This window comes from Platalea leucorodia (genome assembly GCF_965183815.1).
Source record: "Platalea leucorodia genome assembly, chromosome: 1".
NCBI classification, from domain to species: Eukaryota; Metazoa; Chordata; class Aves; order Pelecaniformes; family Threskiornithidae; genus Platalea; species Platalea leucorodia.
Genome location: NC_138823.1, coordinates 164,243,738 through 164,259,029, shown reverse-complemented (window position 1 = coordinate 164,259,029; position 15,292 = coordinate 164,243,738). Strand labels below are relative to the sequence as shown.

The window sequence follows — 15,292 nt, the reverse complement described above, 5'->3', positions numbered from 1 at the left end:
TTAATTTTAGTTAAATAACATTGCTATGAAGGAGCATGGAGGAATTACTGACATAATTCTGTATACATGTGGGTGTGCGGTTTGGTGTCAATATACAAATACTGGATTATGTATTTGTCTCCATATGTTCTTGGAGAAACATTTTTCGTATCCTTAAAATGGAAGGTTCCACAGTAAAATAATAGGAGTGCTGTATACATTGCATTAGTTTGTACAAGAAAACTCATCAACAATCTACCTTTGCATGATACAGTCACATGGGAAAGTATTACAAACTGATTCACTGTTAATTACTTCTGCTGCATGATTTCTCGGTCAAAGCAAACCTTTACCTTTCCTTATTTACCTCATATATTCATGACTAATACTATTATGTAGCTTAGGCAGAAAAGAAGAAATGTACGGTGGCCATTGAAGCATTATATCTAAACTATTAAAAGCTAAAGCCATGGAATATGAAAAGTCAGATATCCAACTCCTGAGAAAAAGAGAAAGCCAACAAGATGCTGGGTTGTATCAGCAAGGGCATCACCAGCAGAGGTAAAGAAGTCGTTATCCCACTCTACTCAGCACTTGTCAGGCCACACCTGGAATACTGGGTTCGGTTTTGGTCCCCACTACACAAAAATGATGTGGACAGGCTGGAGAGGGTCCAGAGAAGGGCCACAGAGATGATCAAAGGACTGGGAAGCCTGCCATATGAGGAAAGGCTGAGAGAACTGGGTTTGTTCAACCTTCAGAAAAGAAGGTTTAGGGGAGACCTTATCCTACAAGGTGGCTACAAAGAAGACGGAAACTCCCTTTTTACAAGGAGTCACATGGAAAAGATGAGGAGTAATGGCTACAAGTTACTCCTGGGGAGATTCCAATTGGACACAAGACAAAAATTTTTCACAGTGAGAACAATCAGCCATTGCAATAATCCCCCCAGGGAAGCGGTGGATTCCCCAGCATTGGACACTTTTAAGATTTGGCTGAACAGGGTGCTGGGCCATCTTGTCTAGACAGTGCTTTTGCCAAGAAAGGTTGGACCAGATGATCCTTGAGGTCCCTTCCAACCTGATATTCTATGATTCTATAATTCTATGAATCGAGAAATTAAATTAGCTGTTGTTTGCTTACAGCTGAGGATACATGAAGATTTGCTGCCACCTATTTATTGCTTTTTTCCTGGATTAATTAAAAATAAAGGAATTCTGAAAAAAAAAAAGGCATATAGATTGCATTCCCAATTACATCTGAGTACATATGCAAACTCTACAGCATATTATACTTTCTTTATGGAATAACTCCTAGTGACATGGCAAAGAACACAGTCATGACATAGAGAGCATTGACCCATTGGGTCACAACATGGACCCAACAGAACAAAAATTTCTGTTCCCCCTGTAATACAAGGAAGAAAATAATCCTTTTATTCTAATTCTTTGTGATCGTTATTCTCCCTTTTCTGGGGAAGAATTCAGACATCATATTGCCAGGTACTATGTAGATAAATGAAGATGCAGGTGAACAAATTGTTCTTCACCTCTGTCTTTCCGTAATTAAAGGAATGCAGTGCACTCATTATGTAATGACAATATGTCTGCAAGGGGATCAACATTAAGTCTGGAGGATACACTGAAGAAATAATAAGCAGTTTTCTATTAAAAGTCAGTATTTTATTACAATTCTGAGCAATTAGGTAATAACTGCAGTTAAGCACTGGCTTTTTAAACCATCACTAGAGTTACCTGAATTTGAAAGCAGATGCTCTCAGCAGTAGCAGTTCAACAAACAAGCAAAGACTACATCTGTATCATCATTATCCCTTTGATTGATTCACTAACATGATTCCACTTTCCTAAAAAGAAGCAAGGAATTGCAGCAATAGCAATGCAAATAAATGAATTGGCATTTTTTTTTCCTATCTGTGGTGGGTTTGTTGGTCTGTTGTTTGGAAAACTTAGTGCTCACTCTTGAATTACACAGCCCTCTTGCAGGTAAGCATTTAATTTGGGTCATCACAGAAATCCAAATGCCTCCTCACTGTCAAGACAGCAAAATGGTATCTATTTGAACAAAGACAGAACCTGCAGTTCTTAATGAGGACAAACTTTTATGTGAAATATGGTACTCAGATGTCTAACTTCATGTTGATACTGTAGCACTGAAATATCAAGTCACAAATCTGGCCTCTCGACACAGTTCCCCTGCCGCACACACTTCATGCAGTAGCTAAGCATTAGATAGTTGATGGAATAAAAAGCATGATCATTTCTTTCATTAAAACGCCTGAGTCAAAATACTGTGGCTCTGTATTTCCCCAGGATATTTTTATACCTAGGTATTTCTGCCCACTTTGTAAGCATTTATTCCATAACATTCAGTTTGTCTTTCAAAGGATGGCAGTGGTTTTGCTTCATTTTTCTCTCATATGTAAACAGTGGATGCCTGCAGCCTGTATGCAACAAAAGCATTTTTTGCATGGAAGGATGAAAAAGTACAGCAAATGGAAGGAACGATAAGATTTGTATGTCCTTAGCTTTCTATGGGAAACAAAAACAGAATTGCAGGTGCCTGTGAATGAACTAGCTGTGGTTAATGTTATATAGATTTTCAGCTACTCATCTACATACTTAAATTACTATTTATGTCAGAGGCATCAGGTAGCAGTAACAGAGAATGGAAGTGGATCCAGACAAATATCCGCTCCTACATTGTAATTTTTCATGCCTCAAAATGCTCAAGCACTCTGGCCAAATCCTGAAAGGCTCTCAAACACTGCAGGATTTGGCCAAAGGGATATAAATGTCTTGCAAGAGCCAGGCCTTATATTGTAATGGTTGATGTTTATTTGGAGCCTTATATTGTAATGGTCGATGTTTATTTGGAGTCTCACTTCCACTCTCTGTTACTTCCACTTAACTCCAGGAGCATCAGTAGTCCTGCTGATTTCAGTAGAGTTTTCAGGAGCTCAGAGCTCGGCATGAATTCAAATGCTCTACTGGCTTCAACTCAAATCATCTGGCAGGAATGTCCCCATTTTGCTTTGGAAACAGATTACATGGACTCTGCTTAGGAAATAGCTCCCTCTCCTGTTCTTGCTGTACCAAACCAGTCCTCTGAAGGCAGGAAACTTTCAAACCACTTACTACAGCAACGGAGCACAGTACCGCAGTGCATTGCACAAAATGGTGCACTGGGACAGTCCCCTTTCAGTCCAGCTTCTCCTTTTCTGCTCACTCCACAATTACTGCATAATGTTAGGAAATGTCAGCACGTCCAACTACAGCTGAGTGAAGTTACTACAAGAGATTTCTTGGTCAGACGCAGTCCTCCCAGATGATTTTATCCAGTCCAATATGCCTTTGACACTCATAAATAATGTACTATATATTCACTGATTAGCAAATACAAGGAATATGCCTCCTGTTCTCAGCTTTGTTGGGGAGCTGTCAAAAGGCCACTGAAGCTGTATGCTCTACCTCAATTAATGCTGAGTGTGAAGTAATAAACCATCCTGAAACTGGAAAGGAGGAAGTGATGGGTTAGCACTACCTTATGTGCTCTGTCAAGCTATATGAAGCAAGAGTTGTATGGAGTCAGACCCCATTGCTTCTGCTTCCGCAGTGACTTAGGAGCTGTCTCTCTGCACTCACACGGAGTCATGCAAGACTTAATAAATCCTCCTGGAAGCAGAATATCAAGGTGGATCTGCAGGCACCAGTTCCAGTTCAGCAACAGTTGGACTTGTATTGCCTGGGTTCAGCCATCTTCTGACATAGCTCAGCTTTCCAGCACAGTACACAATGGAGAGCTGACCTCTTGTGGAGTTTAAGACTTAAGACTGTAGTACTTTGGCCTGTTACTCAATAATCTTTTACAAATTAAGCTAGCTAACACAGGTAAATAACTGCGTAATGCTGGTGGCTATTTTTAGTTGCTTTTTGTTTCCAGACAGGAAACAAGTGCCACTCCTGGCCCATTTGCAGCTCCAGCAGATCCCCAGTTTGTTAACTCCCACAGCCCCTAACATAAATGTGGAGAGACCTAATATATCATTGGTTCCTCACGATCTCAACAGGGCCTCAACACGCTGTGTCTCAAGATTTATAAGAAATCAAACAGGAAAACAAAATAGTAATAATAATTTTAAAAAATCTATGGTTGCAGTTTTAGCATATTAATGAGGTTTTTCAGTACTTAAAAAAAAGGCAACAAACCTGGCTGCTGTTAAATTTAGTAAAACAGAAATACTACTTTATGGCCCACAGAAGAGGATAATGGCATATACCTTAGTTTATGGAGCAGCAGGTCATATAAACTCAAAAGTATTTCTACCAGTTATAACACATGCTCACTTCTAGCACTGGGAGTGCACCACAAGACCAACCTATGCACAACTTTACTATTGACATGCTGTGTGACCTGTAGAATGCAGATTTCTCTCTACCTGCTTCAGTTTTCCCATCTGTAGTATGGGCAGAATGATACTTACCCCCTGCTTAAAGTTGTTTGAGAGCTGCTGACGAGAAGTGCTAGATAACGAAGCAGCATTTTTTATTGTGCAGGTTTTGTATATGCACAGACAGGGCACAGTTGCCCTGCACTGCTCAAACCTAGAGCATCTTCAGCAGCTCAGAATTCCAGACTGGTTAAACTTGGATGGATGACTCAACCTGAAGCATTTCAAAACCCAACCCAAGTCACAGCCCCACTATGAAGCCAGCTTGGAGATGTGGCAGTCTGGGTCCTACTGCTTTAGCAACCCCAAAATAAACAAAATCCCATGACTCCCACCCACTCTTCTCAAATTCTGCACAGAAAAAAAAAAAAAAAGACAAAACACAAAACCATCAAAAAGAGACCAATTAAGAGTATAAGACAGACAAAAGCCAAAAATACATATTTGGAGCTCGCACAAGGAGGCTCTTCTAAACCTTTTATATCAATGTGAAGCAATGCAGCACAATAAAAAAAATCTGAGCTAACTTTTGAGTAAAATACTTTGAGACACAGGAGCTGTGTGGCTGCAGCATGCTGGTGTGTGGGGATGCTAATTGTGCTTAGTCTAAATACCGCAATGACACGGGCTATCCTGCTTGAAAGGCACACCACAGTGTCTCTACATGGTACAGCACTGTGCTGGTAGCTAAACCAGCCTGTTTGGGCATGGCTTGGATATCTCAACGCAGCACTGCACTGAACCATGTACGCACTTGCCTGGTATTCCTTAATTTTATCCTCTTAGGTTTTCTGGATGCACTACTGCAACATTTAGAGGTAATCAACACTATTTCCTAAGGAGCAAGCAATGTCGCTGTGGAACACATGTGACCTCCCCAGGTGGGAGTCATCTGTACTGCTCAGATGTCTAAGTCTGAACTAGTAACTAGGTCCCTTTTGAAGCAGTAAAGAGAAACCAGCACCTCCAGGGCCTCTCCACTGACCAAGAAAGGACTCTTGAGTGGTTCGGGATGCCAAAAGTTAGTTAGCTAAATCTTAAAACTTCTCTGCCTTTCAGTATCTTCACCTTTTCCAGCTACTTCCACTCAGCGAAATCAGAAGGCGTACCTCAGTCACTCCTACTCCTGCATCAGATTTCCTCAACATTTTAGTATAATATTCTTACAGATATTCTTACCTGTGGCCTGACAACCGACTCTCATTTTTCTTGAGGGATCTTTCTCTCTTCTCTCTTCCAGCCCCTGAATGTCTGTGAGGGGCACTCACTTTAAGGCTTTTTTCATTGCTATCTGTACCAAAGCTTGGAATTGATTTTCTTTCTTCTGTCTTGGTCTTCTCTCTTTCAGACAGCAGTTTGGCAAAAGAGTCATCTGTATCTTTGGCAATGTTTCTTAGTTTTTCAGAGGCTGAACTTGTGTGTGAGCTTGACATAGTCTTTGATGCAAACTCCATATTTACTTGTGTTGAAGATCCTTTGCTTTCTTGAAAATCAGTACTTGGGACACTCAGGTCATTTTCTTCATGTTCTTCACCCTTGAACTGTGCTGTGCTGCTTATGCTAGTGGATCGTTTTGAAAGCCTCCTTTTTTGCAGATCCTAGAAATAAGGGCCATTAGAACCATAGATTAAAATTTGAGCATCTTTTTAAAAAAAACATGAAAAGCAAACGAAAGATCTATCACTAATTTCTGGGCTAAGCAATTTGTTTATTATTAAGAATCAGGTTATATAGTAAATCAGATTTTTGAAAGATTGAAAATAAATAAGACAGACATACACTTTTACTTAAAATTTGAACAATATTAAAGATGCCCTATACCGTTAAAAACTGCTTTCTTTTACCCAAAAACATCAACAAAATACCTCCTAAAAGCTCAATTTTGGGATTGTACCCAACTCAGGAAACCAAGACATGTAACATATTTTACTGGAAAGATTGCCCACTACTAGGTATCTAGTCTTTATTTCCAAATCAGAGATATTTAGAAAAATCCAACTAATTCATTTAACTTCCATATTCTCTTCGGTATTATCCAAATGATATGTTTAAATTATTTCAAATTCTCATTATTACAGGTCCAATTTTACACAGGGAAAGTTCCTGTCTATATAAAAACAGCATGAAGGAAAAGGAAGGGGCAAGAATTTTAAAACCATGTTTTGAAAACACTTACTGATGGAATATGGTCTGATTGGACCAATTTAGAAACATATTTCTAACTGAAAGTAATTTTCAATTCCAAACTGCTACTGATTAAATGTAGGGTTTTGGAAATATCTGAGTAAAACAGATACCCATGGCTAAGAAAACTTTGAAAGCTGTAGACACTGCTAAGGAAAAAAAGCAATTTTCCTAGGAAAACAGAAAATCCCCTCTGTCAAGAGATATCAAGAATGGAAACGATTTATAAAGAAATTCTGTAACCTAAGATCACAGACACGCAGGCGGTAGTTGCATGTAGTGGTTATATCTGAAACAGTTTGAATATCTGAATTAACCAGAACCACTTCCCTAACTTACCACATATTTTCAGACTGCAGATTTAATGGATTAGCATGCAGAGGTAATTTTAATATTATTTGCAAATGACTTTATCATAGAAGGTTAGATATAAAATCCATGGCCAACCCAAATATTTTGTAAGTGTTGGAAATCACCTCTGGTGAACTTGCTGCTGGTCCAGCCATCATTCCTCTGACAATGAGACCAGACCTGGGCCTTGGCTTCTCTTTCACTGTGGATTTCAGCTCCTCAGAAATTGTTGCTACTTTTAAATCTTCTCGACTATCTTTTAACTTCTTATCCCCATCAGAGGGTAATGGGCTGTTGTGTATTGTCCCTGTGTGGCATTTTTCACTTTTGTGCTGATGTTTTCTGCATGGGAGGATTTTATCAATTGGATTCTCAACATCATATCTACAAGGAAGAAAAAGGTAAAACTTCAAACAGCAAAACAATGCACAATGAAATCAATGAAAACATGTTCTTGGCTAATTAAAGCACTGCTGTCAAATTAAGTTACTTATCTAGCAATCGTACTCAAATACAATCGCTTTTCACTTAAACATCTCTATGTAGGTCTTGAGGACATTATGTCAATATCATATATTATGTGTCATAAGTGGTTATAATATGTGTAAAACTTTAATATTATGCTTACTTATTTTGATATGTAGTGTATCATAACAGAAAACAAACTATATATATCATACCAGACAGGTCCTAAGCTACCACCAGCAGTTCTCATTCCTTCTCCATCTGCTTGGTTGGCAGTTTGAAAATTTGCTCACATCCTCTGTTATCATATAACTTAGACTGACTCTACTGACCCCTTTCACTCTGTTCAAATGTAGAACACTTATGTTAGTTCAAAAAGAAAGGTACTTTTGTATTTGGGCTTTTCCTTTATAATAGGTTGCTACACTGCTGTCATTTGACCTCTTCCATATTCTTTAGCCTGGTCCTCCAGGTAGCAACACAAGGTGTAGTTCACTGTTTGCATCTGTCTTCCTACACATATATAATGCTATTAACAAGTTCTTCTGAAATGCAAGTGAGATGAACCTGGATCTGTGACTCTGTTTGTACAACACTCTATGTATTTCTTTCTTAAAAACATCTTTTAACAAATCATGTTCTTACTAAAAAAAAAGTCATCATTTGAGCCTGTAAGAAATCGTGACGAGTCCGATTTTCTTCATCAGGATCTGTTTCACTGTCTGCATAATATTAGATCACTGCTAAATGGAATTTCTTTTATTGAGTAGTTCCCACTTCACTGAGACCTCTTTTGTGTCAGTTGATAAATTTATATTGTGTAACCTGAAAATGCCTTCTTTACGATAACTGTCCTTGAACACTCTAGGATGTTTTTCTCCATCCTATTTCACAGTAAAGCAATTCCATGAGTTGAAGCATCTTGTTCCACAAAAACATTCCTTTTATTTAACCATTTAAAAATTGGGTTTTGAAGTAGTATGCCTCATGTCGTGAAGACATGTGGCATATGTATACTGAAGGGAGCATGATCTGTCTCTGGGAGCATTAGGAAATCTGAGGACTGTTTCTCCTGACCTAGGACCACGTAACCCCTCATTGCCAAAGGGCACAATGTGTCAGCTTAGAGACTGTTTAAACAGTTACAGACATTCAAAAAAACTTCAGGAGGTAAGTTAAAAGGAAAGAAGACTCTTTAATAAGGAACCAGTGAAGAGTACCTGTCTAATTATACTCTCCACTTCTGAAAGCATTGTTAAAAATTATCCAGGTAGTTGAAATTAAAACTAATTTCAGGCACTGGCTGGCTGAGCTGGTAATGGCTGATTTTTCCTTGGCTGAAGGGGATGGAAATGGCTCAGAGGATCACAGGGCTGCGCTTTGCCATGGTGTTTCTCTCACCGGTTCATTTTGTGGGCTAAAATAGGATGTGGCTGAACCAAACTGGCAACCTGCCCGCAACAGTCCTTGTTACAGTGGCTTTGCAGCCTCTTCCTGCGGGCATGCTGCCGAGACGCAGAGGAACTGCATGGCTGGGACAAGACCTGATCTAAGGCAAAAATGAAGCCACCCATCCAGCAGTCCCTACCTGTGTCTGAGGGTCAGATTCTCAGCTGGTTTTGAAAGAAAAATCAGTTACAAATACTGATTTCTATCAGGACAGGCCCCACAAACCACATTCCCCTGTCACACCCAGTCAACCCATTTTTCCTTCCTTGCACCTCCAGCCACATTCAGCCTCCCCCACCTCGGGAAGGCATAACCAGTGAGCTTGGTGCATATGAAGGCATGAAAATCAGTACAAAATCACACAGGATTTAGATGGAAACCTCCAAGTCAGTACAGGATTTTGCCCTCTCCAGAGCTGGCAGTTTTCAGTGTTTGGCTGGGTAATGTTTAGCCTGGAGAAGAGGAGGCTGAGGGGAGACCTTATTGCTCTCCACAACTGCCTGAAAGGAGGCTGTAGCGAGGTGGAGGTCGGTCTTTTCTCCCAAATAGCAAGCGATAGGATGAGAGGAAATGGCCTCTAGTTGCACCAGGGCAGGTTTAGATTAGATATTAGGAAAAATTTCTTCACCGAAAGGGGTGTCAGGCCCTGGCACAGGCTGCCCAGGGAAGTGGTTGAGTCCCCATCCCTGGAGGTATTTAAAAGCCGGGTAGATGTGGTGCTTAGGACATGGTTTAGTGGTGGGCTTGGCAGTGCTGGGTTAACGGTTGGACTCAATGATCTTAAAGGTCTTTTCGAACCTAAACAGTTCTATGATTCTATTCTATTTTATGTTTCCAAGCTTGTACACACAAACCGTTGGGCATTTCTGGTTTTCACTTTCCAGTTTTCCTCTAATCTGCCAGTTTTGACTCCCCCCTGCCCCACTGGCTGGGGCAGTGAAGGGGAAGACTTTATCCCTTGAGGGATGGTGCCCGCGCCATGTTGGCGAGAGGCCCTTCCTCACAGCACCGCACCATCCCGCACCCTCTCCCATCACCTACACATATTGTTTCTGCGTGTGGAGCTTCACTTTGCCTCTTTGCATTTGCGCGTTCATGTATGTGTGTATAACGAGCGTGTTCGTGTGTGCGGGTCTATCTGTGGGTAGGGGCCGCCTGTGTCTTTTCCCGCCACGGGAGGACTAAAACCATAGAGTGCCCTCCAGTGTCAAGCAGAGCGGCCCCGTAACGCACCACTTCCTGCGCCACGACGGCCGCTCTGGGCCAGCAGCCGAGCCCTCGCCTGGCGGCTCGGCTGCCCATACGCATGCGCACGGCGGGCGCTGAGTAGCTGCGGGCCGGGGGCGGGGCCGCCATTTTGTTGAGGGCCGGTAGAGGGAGCCTGGGGGTCGCTTAACGCTGCTGCGTGCGGCTGTTCGGTGTCAGAGGAGGGTGTTAGTGGAGTCCTCTGTAGGAGAAAGCTTTTTGCTGTAGTAAGAAAAGTCTGCAGGCACTGGAGAGGCTGGCAGGGGGAATGCAACAACTTGCAGTGTCTAGGGCAAGGGGAGAAAATGAGGCAGGTATCAGCTCTGAGGCAGCGTGAGGTGGGATAGTATCAGACAAGGGGAGAGAAGATCACTGACAACATGCTAAAAGCTGTATCTGAAAAAGAGAAGCAGCTAATTCTTTTGCACTGCCTCCTTTTCTAGTGTCGCTTCTCAGCTGGTAGCATCAGCTTTCAAAATCTAGGCTTTCTTTCCCTGTGAGGAAGGACTTGCTGTGGTTTTGCAAGCACTGATGCTCAGACTTAGCTACTTTGAGCATGCTGTGTTTAGGGTGAGCAATAAAATTAGATTAATTCTGTGAGAGTCAAGGCTGGAAAGGCGAATTACTCTTGTGCCCACTTTAAAAGCTTTCTATTGAAGCACAGTTAGGGCTGTTACTCCACCTTGAGGCACTAATAAATGCAACTGAAGGACTTGGTTACATGCTGTTCTCAGGTATTTCGCAAGATGAAATAACTGAACGTATACTGTTTGTAACAATACCAAACTTAAGATAGTAGGCTTTGCTTTTTACTATGTAAGGCATGAACATACCTGTAGTTCGAGTGCAGGCGGTTAGTTTCTCATCAGAATATGCTTCAATATGACTATTTCCAATTTACAAGGCATAAAAGCTCAGATTTTTATGTGCTTCAGTGACTGAAAGATGTAATTCGTATGGAACACAAAGTATCAATCTTCATAATTGGTATGGAACACAAAAGCTTTGTTTTACTAGAATAACTAATAAAATGTAGTGTAGTTGACGGTATAAATGATAAAACTTTTAACGCTATTTCCCTTATCTAGTTAAAAAAAAAAAAAAAGTGACTAGACAGGGCAAAGAGAAAGAAGTAAGACTACCTGTGGGCTTGAGTTTCGCTTTCATCGAGCATAGCGGCACTCCCGCGCACACGATCTTCATCCGAGCAGTCGGGTGGATGAGATGTTGATCTCTTGCTTTGAGGAGTTGACAGAGCAGAACTTGAACTGATGCTTCTGGAAGTCCCACGGTGCTCAAGGAAGTAATTAGTAATAATTTCAAGAAGTGTTTTCAGTGGGTTCTCCTTTGCCTATCCAAAAAGAAAAATAAGGTTCATGGTCACTATTGAAACTGTCTGTTAGTCTTGCTGCAGCCTAAGATAGGATATTCTTTTTACACTGTACAGTAGCTGAACATATTAGCTACTTTCTAGAGTTAGCTGCCTATGGGTGTACCCCAGATGTGACTGTAGAAACAACCCAGGACACTGGAGGATGTCAGCTAGAGAATGTCAAGAGCTCGAAGGTGTTGCTCTGTTAAATGAAGTGAGCATGATACAGAAGAAACAAGCTGTTAGGGTCATTCCTCACTCTCATTTTCTCATTCCAAAGTATGGTAGCTGTGCTGGAATACACCTTTTCTAATGTTACCTGGTCAACTTCAGAAGAATGTAAAATGTATTTTTAGTACCTGACTTCAGTATTTGTGGTTTATTTTATCAGAACTTGGTGAGAAGCATGGACTCTAGAACCCTGTTCATGTGCTTGGGATAACTCTTAAATATAGGGCAACACCCCACCCCACTTGTTACACTGTTGTTCAACAGTACTCTGGAAAATGTGTCCTGTGTACCTGAGCATTTCATTTAAAAAACCAACCAAATAAACAAATTAAAACCATCACAGTTTAGGGCTTAAGTAAAACATGCTACGATGTCTGCTGTAGTGATGCAACCACACTGGGAAGTGACTTATTACAGGACAGCCTCATGCTGCTTACCAAAAGCATCATGGTGCCTTAAGTCATGAGTGAACTGCAACTGGAAATTATCCTTTGATGTCCCTGTCATCAAATATTGCTGTCTATATTACATTTCAAAGAATAATAAATGCTAGAGGTGTAATTTTATCTGCCAGGTCTTATAATAAGTCGCAAATAGAAATGGGCAGGTAAGGGCACTTCCAAAATTGAATAATGTAGCCATAATGATGGAAAAGATGTTAAAGTGAATAACTGCTCCTGGTTTATTGGAGGTTGCAGTTTGTAACAAGGGTTCATGAACTGCCAGGTTCTCAGCTTCGCCCCGTGAGCTGCAGTCTCACCTAAATGTTAAGCTCTCCTTCCCTCAGAGAACTGTCAGTGTGTACACAGCAACGCAGTACCAGACCCGAGCTTGAGTTCTCTGCGGTTTGGACATCATACACTACAGTCTTGATCTGCTTGACCTAGCTTCATGGTATCTGATACCACATTTTGGGGAGCGTGATCTGTTTCCGTACCTTGTTCTGTTTGTACAAGGAGTGCAGATGTAGGACATTTCGAAGTTCGTTCCTGTTATTGATGCTAAGTGCAGAACGGGGAAGCTCTCGGTCCATGGTGGTGATGGTTTTCTTCAAACCCTGAGAAGGAACAGTGTCAGATTTCAGAGTATTTGAGACAGTACAACTTACCAAAGCTTTTATCCTTGACTTTGTTGGATGTAATATGAAACTTCTGGATACATTAAAATGGCAGTAATTAGAACAAGCTAACCCTTAGAACCTGTACTTTCATGGTACAATCATGCATTACTACAGCCCACATATGTGAAAATAATTAAGGTGGCAATATTACCTGTGAGGTGGAAAACCTGGAAAAAAAACCAAAAGACCTCCATGCAGGTGACTACAGCTGCTAAACACGTTCATAAGACTGACTGGTCTGTGTGAAGGCCCCTGCTAAAACCTGGGCTTCTCATTCAAATACTTCCAGAAATACTGAGTTTGCTTTTTCCATCAAGATGTGATACAGCTTTTCATAAAGGTGATTCCGATTTGGGTAATTACAAAGTCTGAACATCAGGTGTACACTATTGCTTGGTGGGTTCAGAACAGGTTTCAGAACCTTTATCATGACTTGAGGTTATTCTGATCAGTCTCAGGTTGGAAGTCAGTCAGATCTCCATGGCAGCAGCTGGTTTGAGGTCTTCAGACTTCCTCAACTACTTTGTATCTGTGGTCAGCATACATGGGCACTTCAGAGACAAAATGTATGGGCATCGCATTTTCTGGAGGGAGAACCTGATTTATTGTGAAATGTAAGAGTCAGATCCTGAACTAATTCAAGTGGTACAACAGCAGACCACCATTTTGAGAGAGAAAGTCCTGATTTCTTCTCTGAAGGGCTGTTGTTACAAGAAAGGATTTATTTTTCTGCAGATGGATTGCCTGGCTCAGATTTAGAGAACTATGGACAAGTTGTGGCAAATAAAGGATGGTTCTCACAGTTGGCTCTGATGTATGTTAAAGATTTGGGGGAAGCAGGGGAACACTTGTGCAGAAGCATAAAGAAGCATCAGTGCCCCTTGTTTTTGATTCCAGAGTATATAGTATGAAATAGATGGGACAATTCAAGTATAAATTACTATCGTAAGCTGTATGGTCTGTTTTACCAGCGGGGTTTTCCCTTTGCTTTTATGCTTTTATTCAGTTTTCCATTTACAGGTATCTAACTCAGAAATGTAAAAGTCTTTCATCTGAAAAATCTTTGCCATCAATTGAACAGACAGACTTGAGCCTCTCATACTTCTGGCAGTAAATGGCAAATAATGAATTCTGCATTTGAAATTCTGCTGGCAAATGTTTCAACTTTGTTCACAAACATTGAATTGGAGACTGGATGCAAAACAGATTAAGAAAATTGAGGTTTGTGTAGCACTTAATAAGACAGTGGCTGTTTAATTTCTGATACAAGCTAACTCGTTCCCGACCCTGCGGGACTGATGGGGCTGGGCAGCAGCAATATTTCCTTAGGATTGAACATAAATACAAGGTGGTAGGTACTTTCACCTGGAAATGTGAAGGTGCCTTCTGCTCAATCCACACTCCCCACACCTACGTACAGTACAAAGTTTCCTTTACAGCATTAAGTTTGTGAAAAGTACAATGGCCTCTTTTCTCCCCTTCTCCCTGTCCCCTTCCCCTCGGATAAATCTGCTGTCTGCCAAGCTATTACTGAAAACCGGAAAAAAAGCATGTTCCCGGTTTCTCTAGCAGCAGTACCTTTTGCCCTTTTTTTTTTTAAAGTCTTTGTCCTGGGAAGTTGTTTATGTCTCTTGTAAACACAAGGACAATAGCAAGATAGATAATTAACGAGAAAAAAACCTGAAACTGCATTGCTTGATTTGATCTTGGGTTTTGCAGGCGCGTGTGGGTAAGAATCAGGCTTTTTCAAACAAGGAGGAAGCTGCCTTCCATATTCAGCAACAAAAAGGCATTGTGGGACATGTAGTGCAGCTACTTACCCGACAGGCTTGCTACGGTTCAGGTCTAGCTGCTTTAAGGCTGGAAGAAGTCCCCCCTCCCAGTATTTCTTAATCTTTTAGCACTTTACATTTTTCATGTGTCATTCTCATTTGTACTAGCTGGAGAAAATCGAGACAAGTTACCTTTCTACTGAGAAATTCTCTCACCAGTGATGCAGCCACTTCTTCCACAAAGGAGTTGTCCATTTTTAGCCCAAAGTGTGCTTAGGGGGCGTATGCTTTACTTCATCTAACAAATCATTCAAGTCTGCCGACATTGCAGCTCTTCGGTGCGGCTTTTAACCACTGCAGTCCTGAAGCAGCGGCGGGCTGGATGGCAGCGGCAGCGCTGTGTGCAGTCCGGTTACTGGAGGTATGTTGCTGTGGAAACCATGTCATCGGAAGCAGGGAGAACTCCTCCCCCTGGGAAGGAAGCCGATGATAGACTTAAAATTGAAAGAGCTCATGGTGTAACACTGCAGCAAGCATCTCGGTAATTGCTTTAAATAACAAAATTTGAGAAAGGAATGTTCAAATCTGAGAGAGGGGACAGTTTTCTGATTTATTTTTTTTAAGAAGCATACATAGTTACTTGCAACCTATTCCTC

At 41.2% G+C, this 15,292-nt stretch overlaps 1 protein-coding gene across 1 annotated transcript in view; it reads right to left on the bottom strand.

The window, feature by feature from the left end:
• The window catches only part of MINDY4 (MINDY lysine 48 deubiquitinase 4), an 80,788-nt gene extending 65,872 nt beyond the window's left edge, over positions 1 to 14,916 (bottom strand). Inside the window, exons 1-5 of the mRNA XM_082309643.1 lie at positions 14,829 to 14,916; positions 12,682 to 12,801; positions 11,284 to 11,492; positions 7,108 to 7,366; positions 5,627 to 6,045 (exon numbers count right to left, since the gene is read on the bottom strand). Of these exons, the coding sequence (XP_082165769.1) occupies positions 5,627 to 6,045; positions 7,108 to 7,366; positions 11,284 to 11,492; positions 12,682 to 12,801; positions 14,829 to 14,891 (1,070 nt within the window). The 5' untranslated portion in view covers positions 14,892 to 14,916. The remainder of the gene's footprint in view (positions 1 to 5,626; positions 6,046 to 7,107; positions 7,367 to 11,283; positions 11,493 to 12,681; positions 12,802 to 14,828) is intronic.
• Between the last annotated feature and the right edge of the window lie 376 nt (positions 14,917 to 15,292).